Genomic DNA, 22,628 nt, shown 5'->3' on the forward strand with positions numbered 1-22,628 from the left:
ATTCAGGTGGCCCAGGCTGTGAAGCAGCCGTAGAAATTGAGCATGCTATACTTAGCTGAATGTTGTTTTACCCTGGTTTGTAATCACACTGACATTAAAAGCCATGCAGTGTTTGCTGCAGAGTTGGTATATAACGTGGCTGCTTTCACAGGTGGTCTGGTCACTGATGGGGTAAGATACACCTGTGACAGGACTGGAGTAAGAAGTGTCGGGTAAGTGGATTAGCCAGGTCTTGCACCATTGTTCTATGGGTGTAAGATACCTTTGGTCAGGGTTTGGGAGCAGTAGTGAATAGGATTGGGACTAGAATGTTGTTTACATTTGGTGGGCAATGGCACACTACTTTAGGAGAGGTGGGTTGGATCTTAGGTCGGACATCCCTCATTTCAGGGCACGGTTGTAAATAATCATAGCTCACATGCTTAGCCATTGCCCCTGCCATCCCTTCTCCCACATTTCCCTCTACCCACGCCAACTGATACAATCTGCAACCCAACCTAGCCCACCTGCAAAATGCAGCACTGGCATTGTGCAATCCAATTGGTGCCATGTAGGGACATAGCCTCATATGTGTGTGTGTGTGTGTGTGTGTGTGTGTGTGTGTGTGTGTGTGTGTGTGTGTGTGTGTGTGCTCTAGCTTGATAAAGGATTACTCTGGAACCTAGCAAGGTTTGTTTCCCTTTTTGTGTGTACTTGTAACAGCTCGGTGCTTTTGCCTTTTGGTCTCCATTACTGCTAAATTAGTTACATTCAACCAGAACTTTCCTACAAAACAGTAATAAGAAGTGATTCTCCATGGACTCTAAGATCCAACACAATAAAACCACAACTCTCCTAGAAGTTATTTATGTTTGAGAAACTATGTTCCACATTAGAAATTAAAGAAGAAGTGATTAGCTCTTCAAAGCTGAAAGATGAATCCTCGGAACTTCCATGAATATAAAATAGTAGAGAATCCTACCCAGTGAAACTGTCTATTGAGGAATTGACCAGATCACCAGCTCAATGATGAAGAAACCCATATTTATTTCACATTCTGCTACTGCTAGAAAACAGGATTTTACAAAAACATGTGAGAATTTATCTTAGAAAGACAACAGGAGGACAGTGGATTCGTCAAATTCATAAAGATCTTAAACCAGTTGGACCCCTAGGTAACACAAATTTTCATTGGAAATGACACACAGAAGGGATACAGGAATTTCTGAGAAATTGAGAAAATTATGACAGGAGAAACTGAAACAATATTGGATGGACTACAAGAATCAAAGAGTTATACCTTCAAACAAAAATTGAACACTGAATGACTGAAGTGGTCCAATGTCATCAGTAAAGTTAATAATGACACAAAACAATCAATACACTTAACCTGAGAATTCCAGTCAGGATTTTGGAAAAGGGATAGTAACAAACCTAAACGTGAAACTACCCTTCAAATTTTGTATATTAAAAAAGAAATTGAATCAATTTATACATAATGGCTTTTATCTTCTAGAGATGACTGTGATTCTTAATTTTTTTTGTTTTGTCACATGATTACAATTGTTTTTGGCTAACTAGTTCTGGCCAACTCAAATGGCCACCTTCACATCGATGTGATGCAAAGAAGTGACTACTAGACCTAACGTCTGGCTACTACAGGAGACCAGATTCCTAGTACTGTGTGCAGGCATATTTAAAAATATATATTAAAAAAATTACCTACTCTAATGAAATATTAGTTCCTTCATCAATGAGGATAAAAGGACAGGCTGGAGAAAATGGAAGTAGGAGCAGGTCTCTCAGACCCCAGGTTTAACAGACTAAAAGAGACAAAGATAAAGGCATCACAGTGTCTTAAAGTGCTTGAGATTTGTGCAAGATCGTGAGATAATATTTTGCTACAGTAGTAGTTGAAGCATCATACATTGCCCTTCTGACAGCTGAGTGAATTTCTTAAAATCTGCCTATCTGCAAATTTATACTTTCACCTGCACCTATTTTGTAGTAAGCACTGTTTCTTAAGAAGCTTCCCATTATTGTCTGTATACTATGGGGATCTCTACTAAATTTATTCTGTTACATGCATTGTTTTTAGTTTGATCACCTATTCATTTGAACTTTAGCTACAATGATTAAAAATAAATGTGCATTTCAAAATATGAATGTTTTATAACTGTAACAGTTTGCAACTACTTTTGAAGTGTTTCAAGAACTCAATGGACACAATGACTGTCTTATAAATACTAATGATGTAAAAATAAATGGAATATCATTTGTACCATAGTTTTGTGACTACTATTATATTGTGGTTTACAAATCTTCCAGAAACCTGTGTAATTGAGTATGTATCTTATTGATTTGACTCTGATTTTGTTTCCACAAGTTAATTGCAAATTTTATTCCTTTTCAGTCTGTAACTTAGATCTTCACGGTTTTCATGGAGTGATAGAGAGTCCAAACTTCCCAGAAATGTATCCAAATTCTCTGGACTGCACATGGAATATAAAGGCACCACGGGGTCACAATGTATCTATTGCATTTTCACACTTTGAGTTGCAGGATTCTGGATGGCTCTGGAACATTTTCAGGCGCGTAAGGCGGTTCATCTGGCCAATCCTAAGGAAACCAACTTGCTGTGGTTTTGATTTTCTTGAGGTAGATTATACATGCAATTATTGTGTGAAATTTACAGCAAGTTCACATTTAATAATGCAAATGATTTACATATTGCCAATGGGCCAACAAAATGAAGTTTTAATCATAATGGAATGACATCACTATTAAACAAGTGACTATAAATCATACAATAGCCATTCAATATATGCAGTACTGATCAGGCAGTACACAATAAAAAAAGAAAAAAAGTGTGTTTTAGAATGTAAAAAATACATTTTCTTAGGAGATGTGTATCCAATCTTACATCATTTTTGCATTCACTTACCAAAAGAATACTTCATCACTGGTTAAAATACCATGCCTAAAATAACATTCACTGTACATTTTGATCTGCTTCAATGTGTTTGCCCTAAGAAACATCTTCTTCCTAACCACATGTAACATTCTTTGGTGACCACCAATACTATTCTCTGTCAGTAACATTCTCTCTATCAGTAGTGTTCTTCCCTCTTGTATTTGTAACTTTAGCTCCATTCTTGTTAGAATTTCAACATTTATTGTTTTGCTTTGCTTAGTATGACTGTTTCAAATACAGTTATTATTCCTGCTCTACTTTTTGTTTCTTCCCATCTGCCTTCAGTGGGTGAGTCCATCTGCTTGGTAGAGAGGTAACACTGCAAATAATTTATCTTTTGACTTCACTCTGCAACTAGAAGTTTTTTTACATTAAGCTTCTAGAATTTACTGGTTTCTCATCTTGACACTTGCATGTAGACATCATCTGGTTCTTCCTGATGGCATGTGAACTCTTCACAGACTTTGTCATTCTTACAGTTATGTGCCAATATGTAATTCACTAATGGTATTTGTAGTTAATACTAAGAGCAAATTCAGGATGAACTGAACTTTGCAGTTCATAGCCACAATACTAAAAGTAAATGTATATTCACTTGATGGGCTGGTTTGTAGTCAGGAATTAAAAATGGACTTGTAAATAACATACTCATGTTCACAAGAAAAGAAACATGATGAGGAGCAAGGAAGTGATAAGGTAAAGAAAAGTAAGCTATTTAGCTTAGCTCTGGGCAGCAACTCAGAACACAAGAGACCTACATTTTCTAATTCCTGCTGTGAGATCTCCAGTCCACAAGTCATTGAATGATTTGATTGGTAGGTTGACTTTGCTGCTGATTTTGTGACCCATTCTAGCAGGGACTGGTCAATAGTTGTCACCTCAACAAAAAGGTGACAGACAAAAAAGGATAGCTTTTCTTAAAATTAAAAAAAAACACAAATACCTAGTGTTTGCAATGTGGGGGCATAGTGTGCATTTCCTCTTCTCTCCCTTAAAGAAATCACCACTGGTGAATTCTACATCCTCAGTGGGCATTATATCCAGGGGTAACAATATTTTAATCTCCTATATCAATTCAACTCTGGAAATATGAGTACAGTTGTTATGCTACTGTGCGGTGACTACAGTTGGGTACACAGAACAGCAGTGGCGGTATTGTACAAACGTAGCCCAAGCTGATTTCATAGATGGTTTTAAGGAGTACAAGCAACTGAAACACTTGCATAACTAGAATCTAAACATAACATGAAAGCAATTGATGCATATTTAGAGATCACTTTTTTACATTAATAAGGGAAGTGAATGGTTGACCATTAGCCTTATTAGAGGAGGTAATAGGACTGGTGTGATTTGTAATTGAACAGTGGGTGTGTGAAGATGAAAGGTCTCCTCATAAGACTGTAGGCAGGCTTTTCAGTAAAACATGAGCACACAGTGTCCAGTGTGCATATGGTGATTGGTTAACCACTAGGGTTGTTGAAATAACAGCAAGGCTCATTGAAATCACACAAAATAATTTAGGGAAACAGCTGATTGTTTTAACTGCTATCATGGAGAACTGAAGCATTGTAAGTAAAATTTATTTTGAATTCATTACCATAATCAATTATGTTCTCTTAAGTAATGCTGTAACTGTATTTAACTGATCAAAGAAAAGTTACAAAACTGGAATTACATTAGGTACTGAAGGCACCATCTTCGCTATTTCATTAAAATATTCTGAACATCAACCAGAACGACACAAATGTAAAATGACGCTTCTCACTGTGCTATATATATATTAAAAACAAAGATTCCAAGACTTACCAAGCGGGAAAGTGCCGGCAGACAGGCACATGAACAAAACACACAAACACACACACAGAATTACGAGCTTTCGCAACTGGCAGTTGCTTCGTCAGGAAAGAGGGAAGGAGAGGGAAAAATGAAAGGATGTGCGGATGGATATGTGTGTGTGTGTGTGTGCGAGTGTACACCTGTCCTTTTTTTCCCCTAAGGGAAGTCTTTCCGCTCCCGGGATTGGAATGACTCCTTACCCTCTCCCTTAAAACCCACATCCTTTCATTTTTCCCTCTCCTTCCCTCTTTCCTGACGAAGCAACTGCCAGTTGCGAAAGCTCGTAATTCTGTGTGTGTGTATATATATAAAACAGAAAGAAACTTCCACATGGGAAAAATATATTAAAAACAAAGATTCCAAGACTTACCAAGTGGGAAAGCGCCGGCAGACAGGCACATGAACAAAACACACAAACACACACACAGAATTACGAGCTTTCGCAACTGGCAGTTGCTTCGTCAGGAAAGAGGGAAGGAGAGGGAAAAATGAAAGGATGTGGGTCTTAAGGGAGAGGGTAAGGAGTCATTCCAATCCCGGGAGCGGAAAGACTTCCCTTAGGGGAAAAAAAGGGACAGGTGTACACTCGCGCACACACACACACACACACACACACACACACATATCCATCCGCACATACACAGACACAAGCAGACATATTTAGAGGCAAAGAGTTAAGGGCAGAGATGTCAGTCGAGGCGGAAGTACAGAGGCAAAGAAGTTGTTGAAAGACAGGTGAGGTATGAGCGGCGGCAAATTGAAATTAGCGGAGGTTGAGGCCTGGCGGATATCGAGAAGAGAGGATATACTGAAGGGCGAGTTCCCATCTCCGGAGTTCGGATAGGTTGGTGTTGGTGGGAAGTATCCAGATAACTCGGACGGTGTAACACTGTGCCAAGATGTGCTGGCCGTGCATCAAGGCATGTTTAGCCACAGGGTGATCCTCATTACCAACAAACACTGTCTGCCTGTGTCCATTCATGCGAATGGACAGTTTGTTGCTGGTCATTCCCACATAGAAAGCATCACAGTGCAGGCAGGTCAGTTGGTAAATCACGTGGGTGCTTTCACATGTGGCTCTCCCTTTGATCGTGTACACCTTCCGGGTTACAGGACTGGAGTAGGTGGTGGTGGGAGGGTGCATAGGACAGGTTTTACACCGGGGGCGGTTGCAAGGGTAGGAGCCAGAGGGTAGGGGAGGTGGTTTGGGGATTTCATAGGGATGAACCAAGAGGTTACGAAGGTTAGGTGGACGGCGGAAAGACACTCTTGGTGGAGTGGGGAGGATTTCATGAAGGATGGATCTCATTTCGGGGCAGGATTTTAGGAAGTCGTATCCCTGCTGGAGAGCCACATTCAAGGTCTGATCCAGTCCCGGGAAGTATTCTGTTACAAGTGGGGCACTTTTGGGGTTCTTCTGTGAGAGGTTCTGGGTTTGAGGGGATGAGGAAGTGGCTCTGGTTATCTGCTTCTGTACCAGGTTGGGAGGGTAGTTGCGGGATGCGAAAGCTGTTTTCAGGTTGTTGGTGTAATGGTCGAGGAATTCAGGACTGGAGCAGATTCGTTTGCCACGAAGGCCTAGGCTGTAGGGAAGGGACCGTTTGATATGGAATGGGTGGCAGCTGTCATAATGGAGGTACTGTTGCTTGTTGGTGGGTTTGATGTGGACAGATGTGTGCAGCTGGCCATTGGACAGATGGAGGTCAACGTCTAGGAAAGTGGCATGGGATTTGGAGTAGGACCAGGTGAATCTGATGGAACCAAAGGAGTTGAGGTTGGAGAGGAAATTCTGGAGTTGTTCTTCACTGTGAGTCCAGATCATGAAGATGTCATCAATAAATCTGTACCAAACTTTGGGTTGGCAGGCTTGGGTAACCAAGAAGGCTTCCTCTAAGCGACCCATAAATAGGTTGGCATACGAGGGGGCCATCCTGGTACCCATGGCTGTTCCCTTTAATTGTTGGTATGTCTGGCCTCCAAAAGTGAAGAAGTTGTGGGTCAGGATGAAGCTGGCTAAGGTGACGAGGAAAGAGGTTTTGGGTAGGGTGGCAGGTGATCGGCGTGAAAGGAAGTGCTCCATTGCAGCGAGGCCCTGGACGTGCGGGATATTTGTGTATAGGGAAGTGGCATCAATGGTTACCTGGATGGTTTCTGGGGGTAACAGACTGGGTACGGATTCCAGGCGTTCGAGAAAGTGGTTGGTGTCTTTGATGAAGGATGGGAGACTGCATGTAATGGGTTGAAGGTGTTGATCTACGTAGGCAGAGATACGTTCTGTGGGAGCTTGGTGACCAGCTACAATGGGGCGGCCAGGATGTTTGGGTTTGTGAATTTTAGGAAGTAGGTAGAAGGTAGGAGTGCGAGGTGACGGTGGGGTGAGGAGTTTGATGGAGTCAGGTGAAAGGTTTTGTAGGGGGCCTAAGGTTCTGAGGATTCCTTGAAGCTCCGCCTGGACATCAGGAATGGGATTACTTCGGCAAACTTTGTATGTAGAGTTGTCTGAAAGCTGACGCAGTCCCTCAGCCACATACTCCCGACGATCAAGTACCACAGTCGTGGAACCCTTGTCAGCCGGAAGAATGATGATGGATCGGTCAGCTTTCAGATCACGGATAGCCTGGGATTCGGCTGTGGTGATGTTGGGAGTAGGATTAAGGTTTTTCAAGAAAGATTGAGAGGCAAGGCTGGAAGTGAGAAATTCCTGGAAGGTTTGGAGAGGGTGATTTTGAGGAAGAGGAGGTGGGTCCCGCTGTGATGGAGGACGGAACTGTTGCAGGCAGGGTTCAATTTGGATAGTGTCTTGGGGAGTTGGATCATTAGGAGTGGGATCAGGATTGTTTTTCTTCGTGGCAAAGTGATATTTCCAGCAGAGACTACGAGTGTAGGACAGTAAATCCTTGACAAGGGCAGTTTGGTTGAACCTGGGAGTGGGGCTGAAGGTGAGGCCTTTGGATAGGACAGAGGTTTCGGATTGGGAGAGGGGTTTGGAGGAAAGGTTAACTACTGAATTGGGGTGTTGTGGTTCCAGATTGTATTGACTAGAATTTTGAGGTGTTGGGGGGAGTGGAGCTGGAAGTGGGAGATTGAGTAGATGGGAGAGACTGGGTCTGTGTGCAATGAGAGGAGGTTGAGGTTTGTTGGAAAGGTTGTGGAGGGTGAGTGAGTTGCCTTTCCGGAGGTGGGAAACCAGGAGATTGGATAGTTTTTTGAGGTGGAGGGTGGCATGTTGTTCTAATTTGCGGTTGGCCTGTAGGAGGATGCTATGTACAGCCGGTGTGGATGTGGGAGAGGAAAGATTGAGGACTTTGATTTGGGATAGGAGTTGACGGGTGTGTTCATTGGCCGAGTCGATGTATAGGTGAAGGATTAGGCGGGTGAGGGCTATGGATTGTGCTGTTTGGAACTGGTATAAGGACTGATGGAAAGAAGGATTGCAGCCAGAGATGGGAACTTTAAGTGTGAGGCCTTTGGGAGTAATGCCAAATGTCAGACAAGCCTGAGTAAATAAAATATGGGAGCGTAATCTGGCTAGGGTGAAGGCATGTTTGCGGAGGGAATGTAAATAAAATTTAATGGGGTCGTTGTAGGGATGTTGTGAGGTTGACATGGTATTGGTAGGTGGAAAGGGTAATATGAGGTTAAAGTGAAAGTAAAGAGAGATTTATATAGGGAGAGATAAAGGTGTGAAAAAAGTCGAAAAAGTGTTGGTTTGAGATGAGCTATGTTGATCATGTGCTGAACTTAGGTTGGTGAACAACAATGGGTGCAAAGGTTGGGTAGTTATGTTGTCTCCAGATCACGTTAAAGGGTGGGGAAATTCAAGAAAATTTCGAGAAATTCAAGAAAATTTCGAGAAATTCAAGAAAATTTCGACAAAAAAAATTTTTTCGAAAAAAGTTTCGAAAAAATAATTTGCGAAAAAATAAAATTCAAAAATTTTTTTGAATATAATCTCGAAGAATATGTGTGTAAATGTATTCAAAGGACTGGTTATGTACTGGCAGGTTATGATAATGAGGCTAACAATTGTTTGATGAAGAAATAATAACGTGTAAACCTGTGGGAAGCTGCTAAAAAATGATCGGTTTTGTGGGAAAAACGGGAATGGAAATAAAACGAAAGTTGTTGGAAAAAAAAAAAAAAAAAAAAAACTGAGATGGTTGTGTAATGGGTGAAAGGAACTGAAGCTGTGAAATAGTATTCACGAGTTTACACGAAATGTTTGTAAACTTGGAACAATGGATTTTATAGCAGCGGTTATGTTGAAAGCGTTGAAAATTTTAGGTTATGGTTTGGAAGTAAATTACGTATTATTGAGTATAATTAGGCAGGATAAAATGTATGGTAGATTACGGAAAAATGGAAGATGAATACAAAGTGGAACTTCTTGTACAAACGAAAAGAGAAAGTAAGAAGATAGAGAAGATTTCGAAATGCAACAGAGACAATAACAAACGTAATTGTTGGGTTCAAATTAATGACGATGTAAATAAAACAGAAAGAAACTTCCACATGGGAAAAATATATTAAAAACAAAGATTCCAAGACTTACCAAGCGGGAAAGCGCCGGCAGACAGGCACATGAACAAAACACACAAACACACACACAGAATTACGAGCTTTCGCAACTGGCAGTTGCTTCGTCAGGAAAGAGGGAAGGAGAGGGAAAAATGAAAGGATGTGGGTCTTAAGGGAGAGGGTAAGGAGTCATTCCAATCCCGGGAGCGGAAAGACTTCCCTTAGGGGAAAAAAAGGGACAGGTGTACACTCGCGCACACACACACACACACACACACACACACACACATATCCATCCGCACATACACAGACACAAGCAGACATATTTAGAGGCAAAGAGTTAAGGGCAGAGATGTCAGTCGAGGCGGAAGTACAGAGGCAAAGAAGTTGTTGAAAGACAGGTGAGGTATGAGCGGCGGCAAATTGAAATTAGCGGAGGTTGAGGCCTGGCGGATATCGAGAAGAGAGGATATACTGAAGGGCGAGTTCCCATCTCCGGAGTTCGGATAGGTTGGTGTTGGTGGGAAGTATCCAGATAACTCGGACGGTGTAACACTGTGCCAAGATGTGCTGGCCGTGCATCAAGGCATGTTTAGCCACAGGGTGATCCTCATTACCAACAAACACTGTCTGCCTGTGTCCATTCATGCGAATGGACAGTTTGTTGCTGGTCATTCCCACATAGAAAGCATCACAGTGCAGGCAGGTCAGTTGGTAAATCACGTGGGTGCTTTCACATGTGGCTCTCCCTTTGATCGTGTACACCTTCCGGGTTACAGGACTGGAGTAGGTGGTGGTGGGAGGGTGCATAGGACAGGTTTTACACCGGGGGCGGTTGCAAGGGTAGGAGCCAGAGGGTAGGGGAGGTGGTTTGGGGATTTCATAGGGATGAACCAAGAGGTTACGAAGGTTAGGTGGACGGCGGAAAGACACTCTTGGTGGAGTGGGGAGGATTTCATGAAGGATGGATCTCATTTCGGGGCAGGATTTTAGGAAGTCGTATCCCTGCTGGAGAGCCACATTCAAGGTCTGATCCAGTCCCAGGAAGTATTCTGTTACAAGTGGGGCACTTTTGGGGTTCTTCTGTGAGAGGTTCTGGGTTTGAGGGGATGAGGAAGTGGCTCTGGTTATCTGCTTCTGTACCAGGTTGGGAGGGTAGTTGCGGGATGCGAAAGCTGTTTTCAGGTTGTTGGTGTAATGGTCGAGGGATTCAGGACTGGAGCAGATTCGTTTGCCACGAAGGCCTAGGCTGTAGGGAAGGGACCGTTTGATATGGAATGGGTGGCAGCTGTCATAATGGAGGTACTGTTGCTTGTTGGTGGGTTTGATGTGGACGGATGTGTGCAGCTGGCCATTGGACAGATGGAGGTCAACGTCTAGGAAAGTGGCATGGGATTTGGAGTAGGACCAGGTGAATCTGATGGAACCAAAGGAGTTGAGGTTGGAGAGGAAATTCTGGAGTTGTTCTTCACTGTGAGTCCAGATCATGAAGATGTCATCAATAAATCTGTACCAAACTTTGGGTTGGCAGGCTTGGGTAACCAAGAAGGCTTCCTCTAAGCGACCCATAAATAGGTTGGCATACGAGGGGGCCATCCTGGTACCCATGGCTGTTCCCTTTAATTGTTGGTATGTCTGGCCTCCAAAAGTGAAGAAGTTGTGGGTCAGGATGAAGCTGGCTAAGGTGACGAGGAAAGAGGTTTTGGGTAGGGTGGCAGGTGATCGGCGTGAAAGGAAGTGCTCCATTGCAGCGAGGCCCTGGACGTGCGGGATATTTGTGTATAGGGAAGTGGCATCAATGGTTACCAGGATGGTTTCTGGGGGTAACAGACTGGGTACGGATTCCAGGCGTTCGAGAAAGTGGTTGGTGTCTTTGATGAAGGATGGGAGACTGCATGTAATGGGTTGAAGGTGTTGATCTACGTAGGCAGAGATACGTTCTGTGGGAGCTTGGTAACCAGCTACAATGGGGCGGCCAGGATGTTTGGGTTTGTGAATTTTAGGAAGTAGGTAGAAGGTAGGAGTGCGAGGTGACGGTGGGGTGAGGAGTTTGATGGAGTCATGTGAAAGGTTTTGTAGGGGGCCTAAGGTTCTGAGGATTCCTTGAAGCTCCGCCTGGACATCAGGAATGGGATTACTTCGGCAAACTTTGTATGTAGAGTTGTCTGAAAGCTGACGCAGTCCCTCAGCCACATACTCCCGACGATCAAGTACCACAGTCGTGGAACCCTTGTCAGCCGGAAGAATGATGATGGATCGGTCAGCTTTCAGATCACGGATAGCCTGGGATTCGGCTGTGGTGATGTTGGGAGTAGGATTAAGGTTTTTCAAGAAAGATTGAGAGGCAAGGCTGGAAGTGAGAAATTCCTGGAAGGTTTGGAGAGGGTGATTTTGAGGAAGAGGAGGTGGGTCCCGCTGTGATGGAGGACGGAACTGTTGCAGGCAGGGTTCAATTTGGATAGTGTCTTGGGGAGTTGGATCATTAGGAGTGGGATCAGGATTGTTTTTCTTCGTGGCAAAGTGATATTTCCAGCAGAGACTACGAGTGTAGGACAGTAAATCCTTGACAAGGGCAGTTTGGTTGAACCTGGGAGTGGGGCTGAAGGTGAGGCCTTTGGATAGGACAGAGGTTTCGGATTGGGAGAGGGGTTTGGAGGAAAGGTTAACTACTGAATTGGGGTGTTGTGGTTCCAGATTGTATTGACTAGAATTTTGAGGTGTTGGGGGGAGTGGAGCTGCAAGTGGGATATATATATATATATATATATATATATATATATATATATATATATATATATATACTCCTGGAAATGGAAAAAAAGAACACATTGACACCGATGTGTCAGACCCACCATACTTGCTCCGGACACTGCGAGAGGGCTGTACAAGCAATGATCACACGCACGGCACAGCGGACACACCAGGAACCGCGGTGTTGGCCGTCGAATGGCGCTAGCTGCGCAGCATTTGTGCACCGCCGCCGTCAGTGTCAGCCAGTTTGCCGTGGCATACGGAGCTTCATCGCAGTCTTTAACACTGGTAGCATGCCGCGACAGCGTGGACGTGAACCGTATGTGCAGTTGACGGACTTTGAGCGAGGGCGTATAGTGGGCATGCGGGAGGCCGGGTGGATGTACCGCCGAATTGCTCAACACGTGGGGCGTGAGGTCTCCACAGTACATCGATGTTGTCACCAATGGTCGGCGGAAGGTGCACGTGCCCGTCGACCTGGGACCGGACCGCAGCGACGCACAGATGCACGCCAAGACCGTAGGATCCTACGCAGTGCCGTAGGGGACCGCACCGCCACTTCCCAGCAAATTAGGGACACTGTTGCTCCTGGGGTATCGGCAAGGACTATTCGCAACCGTCTCCATGAAGCTGGGCTACGGTCCCGCACACCGTTAGGCCGTCTTCCGCTCACGCCCCAACATCGTGCAGCGCGCCTCCAGTGGTGTCGTGACAGGCGTGAATGGAGGGACGAATGGAGACGTGTCGTCTTCAGCGATGAGAGTCGCTTCTGCCTTTGTGCCAATGATGGTCGTATGCGTGTTTGGCACCGTGCAGGTGATCGCCACAATCAGGACTGCATACGACCGAGGCACACAGGGCCAACACCCGGCATCATGGTGTGGGGAGCGATCTCCTACACTGGTCGTACACCACTGGTGATCGTCGAGGGGACACTGAATAGTGCACGGTACATCCAAACCGTCATCGAACCCATCGTTCTACCATTCCTAGACCGGCAAGGGAACTTGCTGTTCCAACAGAACAATGCACGTCCGCATGTATCCCGTGCCACCCAACGTGCTCTAGAAGGTGTAAGTCAACTACCCTGGCCAGCAAGATCTCCGGATCTGTCCCCCATTGAGCATGTTTGGGACTGGATGAAGCGTCGTCTCACGCGGTCTGCACGTCCAGCACGAACGTTGGTCCAACTGAGGCGCCAGGTGGAAATGGCATGGCAAGCCGTTCCACAGGACTACATCCAGCATCTCTACGATCGTCTCCATGGGAGAATAGCAGCCTGCATTGCTGCGAAAGGTGGATATACACTGTACTAGTGCCGACATTGTGCATGCTCTGTTGCCTGTGTCTTTGTGCCTGTGGTTCTGTCAGTGTGATCATGTGATGTATCTGACCCCAGGAATGTGTCAATAAAGTTTCCCCTTCCTGGGACAATGAATTCACGGTGTTCTTATTTCAATTTCCAGGAGTGTGTGTGTCTATATATATATATATATATATATATATATATATATATATATATATATATATATATATATATATATATATATATATATATATATAAAAAATAGAAAAAAACTTCCACATGGGAAAAATATATTAAAAATAAAGATTCCAAGACTTACCAAGCGGGAAAGCGCCGGCAGACAGGCACATGAACAAAACACACAAACACACACACAGAATTACTAGCTTTCGCAAACGATGGTTGCTTCTTCAGGAAGGAGAGGGAAAGACGAAAGGATGTGGGTTTTAAGGGAGAGGGTAAGGAGTCATTCCAATCCCGGGAGCGGAAAGACTTCCTTCCCTTGTATAAAATCATATGCAGTTTCAGAATAACAAACAGGGTGGTGGTCACTGTGGAAACACTTATAATAATGACAATATCATGCTGATGAAACAACTTAGCTTGGGCAACAGCTCAATCCAGTTTGATTTGTTGCTGTTCTTGTACCATCAACTCATCCATGGACTGGAGAAATTTGGTGTACTTATTATCTGGAGTAACTGATAAGACAGGATGTGTACTGAGGGAGAACTTAAATTCAGCACTGAATAGAAGGAATAGTGTGATAGTGGCATTATAAGTTTCTTGCAGTAGAGTCGAGAACTTAATACCAGGTTCCAAGATAGCGCAATGAGGTGCTTCGAGTAGAAGTCCATTGTTATTCAGAGGTATTTAGTATGGATGTTGAGTGAAATCCCAATCATAGCTCCCTAGTGAAATCAGAATGAGGCATTGGATGACGTATATATAATTTAGTTTGTGCTCTGCTATGGGTTCTGTAACACTGCAGCAGACTCAATAGTATGGATCTATCAGTTGTGACTGACAGTTAGGTAGTCATTTGTTTGCCACATTATGTACTTGTGAGTAAATATCCACATAATAGGAAAGTTTTGAATCCGTTGTCCTTCCAATTCATGTTTCAGAAAAGAAATGTGTATCCTCAAGTGAAGAATAAATTTGGAGGATTATTGGGTCAATTACACAGTAATGCAGTTATAATACTGTGGTGTAGAGCTAAAAGTGATGGGCTATATCATTTGAAGAGGAGGATATAGTTGTGTTGAAATATTCATAAGGGTACAAACCAACAGTGTGGGAGGAATTAAAATCGAATTTAGCTTATTATATAGACCAGTCTGTATGACTGACACTAATATATGTGCTTGTCCATTAAAGGATTTTCCATTGTAAAACATGGTTTGTTGTGCATGCAGTATTGCTAAAGCTGCAGTTATGTTACTGAGTTGGTTGTGAACAGCATCCATACTTTGGTTTATTATGTTGTGATGGAGTACATAATGAGGCAGTAACTGGGCAGTGACCAATTGAATTTGTTGCATATGAGACAGTAAAATGTGTTCATTATTTTCACGTCATTTGGTATTGTGTATAATCAGCTAGGGAAGAGTTCATTTATTTCAGCACCCCATCTTGAGGCATCTTTATGATCATGTATACTGAATAAGTGCTTTAAGATAACACATTCAGCGTTACAGCAGGCTTACTTCATACATGCATTTGGGTCCTATTTCTAATAGGTGACATAGCTGCATCTTTTATCGGTCTATAATATTGTTTACTATTTTTGCTGTGTGAAAAGCATCAGATTGTCTGATTCTTATGTATGCCAGAACTAATACACAGTGTAAAAGGTGTCTTAAGTTTCTGACTCTCGTGCCTGTCAGGAATAGCTCGTATAAAGTGCAGACACAAGTGCTCAAGTTGTCTTACTCATCATAAAGTCCTGTAAAGTCAGCTATAGCATTTACTTTGCTCAAGATTAGTGTAAATGTAACACTGGAGGTGTGCTCAAACAGTACTCCTAGCATTGGTGGGTGAATTCCAAAATGTGCCTGAGTATAACTTACAGTAAGTGATGATACAATCAGTTCCAAATGAAGCAATGATCTGTGTCATTTTATTTACAGCTGATCTGTGAATAGTGCATGTGATACACTACAGTGACAAGGCTGGGTACTAAGTGTTCCTGTAAAACAGCATGCCATTTGTTATGGTACTTTACTATTTGCTACTAACAACCCCTTCCATAAACTTATAAAATTATGTTGGGATTTTCACCTCATAGAGAGTCAAACCTGTGGTTTCATGTACCCGTGTGTTGTATAATGAAATCACATAATCGCAAAGGATGATCCTAGTCTGAGTTTGAGCTGTTCATGTAATACAGCAACATTTTGGCTACCATTTTGTATATGTGTTCAACCCTGGCATTATTTTTAGGTTGAAATGTGTAGTTCTGCACGTCTATATTTTTAGTCGTTGACACACCTGTACCATAAGATTGGACATATAGTTTGTCTCTTGATCGGTTATAATCATCTCTGGACTCCAAAATGTTAGTGTTAAATGAGTGATAAATGCTTTTGCAGTTGTCACAACAGTCATATCTTTTAATTGGTATCATAGTGAGGTAATGAGAGAAATAGTAAATAATAGGTAAAATATATCTTATATCTTATTTTGAGTGGTTACAGAGAAGGGCCCCGCTATATCTGTGGCTACAATTTCAAAAGTTCCTGCTGCCTCAGATGAGGTTTGAAAAGATATAACTGATATTGTTGTTGTTCTGTATTAGTACAGAGAATACAATTTTGAATGTGAAAGTCTTCATCCTTCATTCATTGGAGCCATTAGTAATGGTCTGCAGCATGTGCTTATGTAGTGCTTTTTCCATCATTGTATGCCTTATATGCTGTCTTGACATTGCTGTAGAATATGTTTGTGTATAGTCTGTGGAACCACTGTTTATCCTCCAAGAGATATTTTCTTACATGAAATGGCTTCTCTTGTAATAAAATTTGTTGAAGTAGCCAATTTCTTATAGTTCACATTGGATTCTTGTGTCTTTCTTAATTACTCAAGAAATGTGACATTCACTTGTAGGATCTTCATTTTCTTACTCAAGGCATCTGCATTCTTATTTAACTTGCCAAGGTTGTACTTGACTACCTAATTGTATTCACTGAGTTTTGAGGCGGATCTAATAAGTCTGCTGCTGTGATTATTGGCAGCACTGGTGCAGATCACACACACTTGAATATTAAGCTCATCAACATAAGTAATTAATTCTATAACAACTGTCAATTAAGTTAATATTACACCATAACAAAGTTAATTAGAGTCTGTCTTATCTTTTGAAGGTTTCACTCGTTTCAAAGTATTTCTCGAAAAAACAAAACAACATAAGGGCTGGTTTCTGCGTACTTTAGACGTAGGTTTACATGCAAATTTAAGACATTTCTTTAAGTATTAAGTGAAGAATTTAGGTTGTTTTCATTACACATATATTTAGTAGTACCGTATCTACACTACTGGCCATTACAATTGCTACACCACGAAGATAACGTGCTACAGATGCAAAATTTAACTGACAGGAAGAAGATGCTGTGATATGCAAATGATTAGCTTTTCAGAGCATTCACAAAAGGCTGGCACTGGTGGCGACACCTACAATGTGCTGACATGAGGAAAGTTTCCAACCGATTTCTCATACACAAACAGCAGTTGACCAGCGTTGCCTGATGAAACGTTGTTGTGATGCCTTGTGTAAGGAGGAGAAATGCGTACCATCACGTTTCTGACTTTGATAAAGGTCGCATTCTAGCCTATCGCGGTTGTGGTTTATCGTATCACGACATTGCTCCTCGTGTTGGTCGAGATCCAATGACTGGTAGCAGAATATGGAATCGGTGGGCTCAGGAGGGTAATATGGAATGCCGTGCTAGATCCCAATGGCCTCGTATCACTAGCAGTCGAGATGTCAGGCATCTTATCTGCATGGCTGTAATGGATGTTGCAGCCTCGTCTCGATCCCAGAGTCAACAGATGGGGGACGTTTGCAAGACAACAACCATCTGCACGAACAGTTCAACGACGTTTGCAGCAGCATGGACTATCAGCTCGGAGACCATGGCTGTAGTTACCCTTGACGCTGCATCACAGACAGGAGCGCCTGCGATGCTGTACTCAACGATGAACCTGGGTGCACAGATGGCAAAATGTCATTTTTTCAGATGAATCCAGGTTTTGTTTACAGCATCATGACGGTCGCATCCATGTTTGGCGACATCATGATGAACGCACATTGGAAGCGTGTATTCGTCATCACCATACTGGTGTATCACCCAGCATGGACAAAATGCTGGGTATTAAGGGTGAATACCATAGCCTTACATAGAGTGCTTGGTGAAGCACAATTCACATAAACACCAATGTGTGGACCAGTCCAGTGAATGAATACATCCACAAACTGATCTTCTGATTTGCTGAGTATTACCTTGTTTCTTTTGTTACTTTTACAGGTACAAATATGTGGCATGACACGGCACTTATTTGGTCAGCAAAGGTCTTGCAAATCTGCAATTTTAGCCTAGGGTGGAAAGATTGTTTCTATATCTCCATACATACCCATTATTAAAGTGCCTTGGTATTTTCTATCCCTTCCACAAAGTTTATGTAAGTGTGTGTCTCTCCCCACAGCTTGATGTGATTGACTCATACTAACACTTTATCATCTGATATGGACATTTTCCCAGCGTCTATCTCCTTTTGTAAGAATGCATGAAAGTTTTCACCTAGTTTACCCACGAAGGCTGGAACTAGTGAATTCAATGGAATATCAGTTATGGCTCAGGATGCAACCACCTGTTACAACCCTGAAAATGAGGAATTGAAACTAGCTGCTGGCTGCTTTTTAGCACCACATTTAATAATGTCTCATTGAGTTGTCTGGGCAGATCACATTCCTTCACCTAGAGTTGGCCCCGTCATCTTGTGCAATTCTGGGTCCACCTCCAGCTACTCTCGTGACATGCTTAGGCGTTTTTCTTTGAATGCTGCACATAAAAAAAAAAAGTGTTTGACAGCAGCTTTCTATGACCTCTCTGACGACGCTGTCCATAGTGATGTCTTATCCCCGAAAGCAAAGCTCGCGACTTATGTGTATTGAATGACGATCAGTGTGGCCGTGTCAGCCAGTGACAGGATGGTGTTGATTAGTGTTAGGGTGATGTTAGGTCAGCAAGGCCTTGTGAAAAAGTGACACAGTTGGAATGTGTTGTCATATGGCATCATGCACCTGCATCAACTGCAGCAGTAGCACCTGTCGCATTGGTATACTGCAGTGAAGAGCACAGTCTGAGTGCAGTGAATGATCATCTGCTGCACCAAGCATTTAATTAGATTAGATTAGTTTTTCGTTCCATAGATCCATGTTGAGGAGATCCTCGTGGACGTGGATCATGTCTTTTTTTTTTAAACCTGAAATAACAATACTAATACTATGAATATATACAACACATCATTTGTTTGCATTAAAAAATTTGTCAATGGAGTCGAAAGAGTTGGTCACTAGTAAGTGTTTCAATCCTTTTAAACTGATCTTTATTTGTAACTAAATTTTTCATGTTTGCTGGCAAATTATTGAAGATGAGTGTTCCTGAGTAGTGGACCCCTTTTTGAACTAAAGTAAGTGCTTTTAAGTCCTTTTCCAGATCATTTTTGTTCCTGGTATTGTATGTATGAACTGAGCTGTTTGTTGGAAAAAGAGATATATTACTTAGGACAAATTTCATTAAGGATTAAATATACTAAGAGGCAGTAGTTAGTATACCCAGTTCTTTGAAGAGGTTTCTACAAGATGTCCGTGAGTTTACTCCACAAATAATGCATATTACACACTTTTGGACTCTGAAAACTTTTGTATGACTTGAAGATATACCCCAAAATATAATACCATATGGCATTATGGAATGAAAGTAGGCAAAGTATGCAAGCTTTTTCACTTTTATGTCGCCTATGTCTGCTAAAACTCGAATTTCGAATACAGATTTGTTAAGGCATTTCTGCAGTTCTGTGGTGTGCTCCTTCCAACTGAATTTATTATCAAGTTGTAATCCCAGGAATTTAAGACTGTCAACCTCTTCTATCTGCTCTTCTTTGTACTTTATGCATGTGCTGGGTGGAAACCTCTTATTGGTTCTGAATTGCATGTAGTGAGTCTTTTCGAAGTTTAATGTCAGTGAGTTGACTTTAAACCATTTATTAATATCCATTAAAATATCATTAGCTGATGTTTCTAGAACTACACTTGACATACTATTTATTGCAATACTTGTGTCATCTGCAAACAAAATGAACTTTGCTTGTGGCAGTGTAACTGATGAGAGATCATTAATGCACACAAGAAAAAGCAATGGCCCTAAGATGGATCCTTGTGGGACACCACATGTAATTTCTTCCCACTATGATGATGACTGATTAATCCCTTGCACTGACACCCTTTGTTTCCTGTTAGCGAGGTATGACTTGAACCATTTTGCACCACTGCCCGTGACACCATAGAATTCTAATTTATTTAAAAGGTTGTTGTGGTTTACACAATCGAATGCCTTTGACAAATCACGGAAAATACCTGCTGCTTGTAACTTGTTATTTAATGAATTAAGTACATTTACACTGTAGGTGTAAATAGCCTTTTCGATATCAGAACCCTTGAGAAATCCAAACTGTGTTCTTAATAATATGTTGTTTGTGGTCAGATGGTTGAGAAGCTGCCTGTACATTACTTTTTCTAAAATTTTTGAGAATGCTGTTAAAGTGAAATCGGCCTGTAGTTTGATGACATCACTTTATCCCCTTTCTTGAATAGAGGCTTAACATCTGCATATTTCAGTCAGTCAGGAAATGTCCCAGTTATAATTCACTGGTTACACAAGTAAGTTAGAATTGTACTAAACTCAAAGGAACATGCCTTAATTAACTTTGTTGATATTTCATCGTAACCACTAGAATGTTTTGTTTTTAAAGATTTTATTATGGAAGTTATTTCTTTTGGTGAAGTGAGTGACATATTCATGTACCTGCTGAAGCTATTTGTAAAGGCTAGTTTCAGATATTCAAGGGCATTATTTACTGATCCTGACAATCCCATTCTATCAGTAATTGATATAAAGTACTTGTTAAATAGATTTGCCACAGTATGCCCATCGATTACTAATGTGTCATCTGACCCTCAGTGCTATTTGCTCCTGTTCCTTACTGGTTCTACCAGTCTCCTCTTTCACTATATCCCACATTGTTTTTATTTTGTTCCCTGACATTGCTATCTTCTTCTTGTAGTGTATTTGTTTAGATGTCTGAATTACTTTTTTAAATATTTTACAGTATTCCTTGCATTGGACCTATTCTTGGTCGACAGATACATTTCCCTTTTTGTCTTACAGGAAGTCTTTATTCCTTGTGTGATCCATGGTTTTATTATAAACTTCTGTTTAATTTGAGTAACGTTTAGAGGAAAACAGTTTCCAAACATGGTACTGACATTGTTCATGAATGTGTTATATTTTTCATTCATGTCATGAGCACTATAAACATCTTTCCAGTTCATATCTTTGAGCAGTTTTCTAAATCACTCAATTTTTGGTTGATTGAATACTCTCCTGTACTCATATTTAGCAGTCTTGATAATCTGCTTAGAATTTACATCTAAAACAAGGAGCCGCATGTCATGATCTGATAGTCCATTTATTACAGGTTATATGATATGATATTGTTCCTTCGACTTATCTATAAAAATGTTATCAATGGCTGTCCTTGAGGATTTAGTGATCCTAGTTGGAAAGTTTACAGTGTGAGTTAGATTGAAAGACAACATTACTAACTGCAGTAAATGTTTACTGGATAATTGAATTAGAAAATCTGTATTAAAGGCACGAGCAATCAAAATTTCTTTGTTTCTTACTGTTAAATAATCCAAAAGAGCTTCTAGATGATTTATGAATAGAGTATAATTTCCTGCAGGTGCTCAGTAAATAGTTACTATTATATAGGATCTGTTATGGAACTCTACTTCTTTTGCACATGCTTCTAGATGCTGCTCTAAACAGAATTTATTAATGTCAGTGTTCTTGAATTGATGGCAGTTTTTAATAAATGTGACAACTCCTCCTCCATCCATACCTACTCTGCAGAAGTAGGAAGCTAGCTTAATTCCTGAAAGGTCTAGCATATCTATACCAGTGGTCACTTGATGTTCAGAGAGGTTGGATAGCCCTGCACAGCAGTTTAACACATCCACTCATGGGTTAGGAATTCGTTTTGCAGTGCCTGAAAGCTGAGAACAGGGTAACTCTATAGAGTTTTACTTCAGATGCCAATTTCTACATCTGCTTGGCAGTCCGCAGGATTTAAAAATGACGTGGGCTCAAAAATATCATACTTGTTTTCAGAAAAAAAGAAACTGCATCAGTTTTTTTTCTATTGCCAAGTAGACAAGAGAAAGTAACAGCAGTAACCCAGGACTCATCTCAAATGAGGAGGGGAGTGGAGAGTTAAAAAAAACTAACAAGGAAACATTACCAAGTGTCATGTCAATGAATGATTGTGACAAAACTTGGTTGATGTGTAGAGGAGGGAAACTAACACAATAATAATTGTTGTTTGTGCCTAATTTCACTTTTAAGGAGTAAAACAAACCCTGAAAGGTAATTTGGTTTATTGGGTTTTGAGGGTACAACTTCAGAACCATGAAATTTTTTTAAAAAAAAACATGTTCTTGTAAAAGTTGAAATGTAACTAACATTCTTGAAAACTGTATAATCAAGCTTGGTTAAAAAAAAAAAAAGAAAAAAGAAAAAGAAAGAAAGATAGAAAGAAAGAAATAGAATCAAAATTTGAAGATTTCCTCACTACTATTAAAGCATTTTACAAAATGGAAACCTGTGTTACAATTTTTTTGTTTACCAATAATGGAAAATACAGGATGGAATGTAACAGTATGAGAGAAGGAAAGTTGCTACTCACCATATAGCAGATTTGCTGAACTGCTTTTGTGCCTATCGCAGCTCAGCATCTCTGCTATATTGTGAGTAGCAACTTTCCTTCTCTCAATTTATTTATTTAGATATTGTGCTTGGAGTCATCAAATGTCAAGTACAGTTACAAACATAAAATACGTTTAGATCTTAGCCTTACAGGTAGTAATTACACAGTAAATTGATGCTTGTCAAAATACATTACATCTTACACATATTAATACCG

At 41.3% G+C, this 22,628-nt stretch overlaps 1 protein-coding gene across 1 annotated transcript in view; it reads left to right on the forward strand.

The window, feature by feature from the left end:
* Positions 1-22,628, forward strand: part of LOC126285431 (cubilin-like) — a 1,398,426-nt gene that overhangs the window by 623,864 nt on the left and 751,934 nt on the right. Inside the window, exon 28 of the mRNA XM_049984811.1 lies at positions 2,393-2,637. Coding sequence (XP_049840768.1) covers positions 2,393-2,637 — 245 coding nt within the window. The remainder of the gene's footprint in view (positions 1-2,392; positions 2,638-22,628) is intronic.

Source organism: Schistocerca gregaria, chromosome 8, assembly GCF_023897955.1.
Source record: "Schistocerca gregaria isolate iqSchGreg1 chromosome 8, iqSchGreg1.2, whole genome shotgun sequence".
Taxonomy (NCBI): Eukaryota; Metazoa; Arthropoda; class Insecta; order Orthoptera; family Acrididae; genus Schistocerca; species Schistocerca gregaria.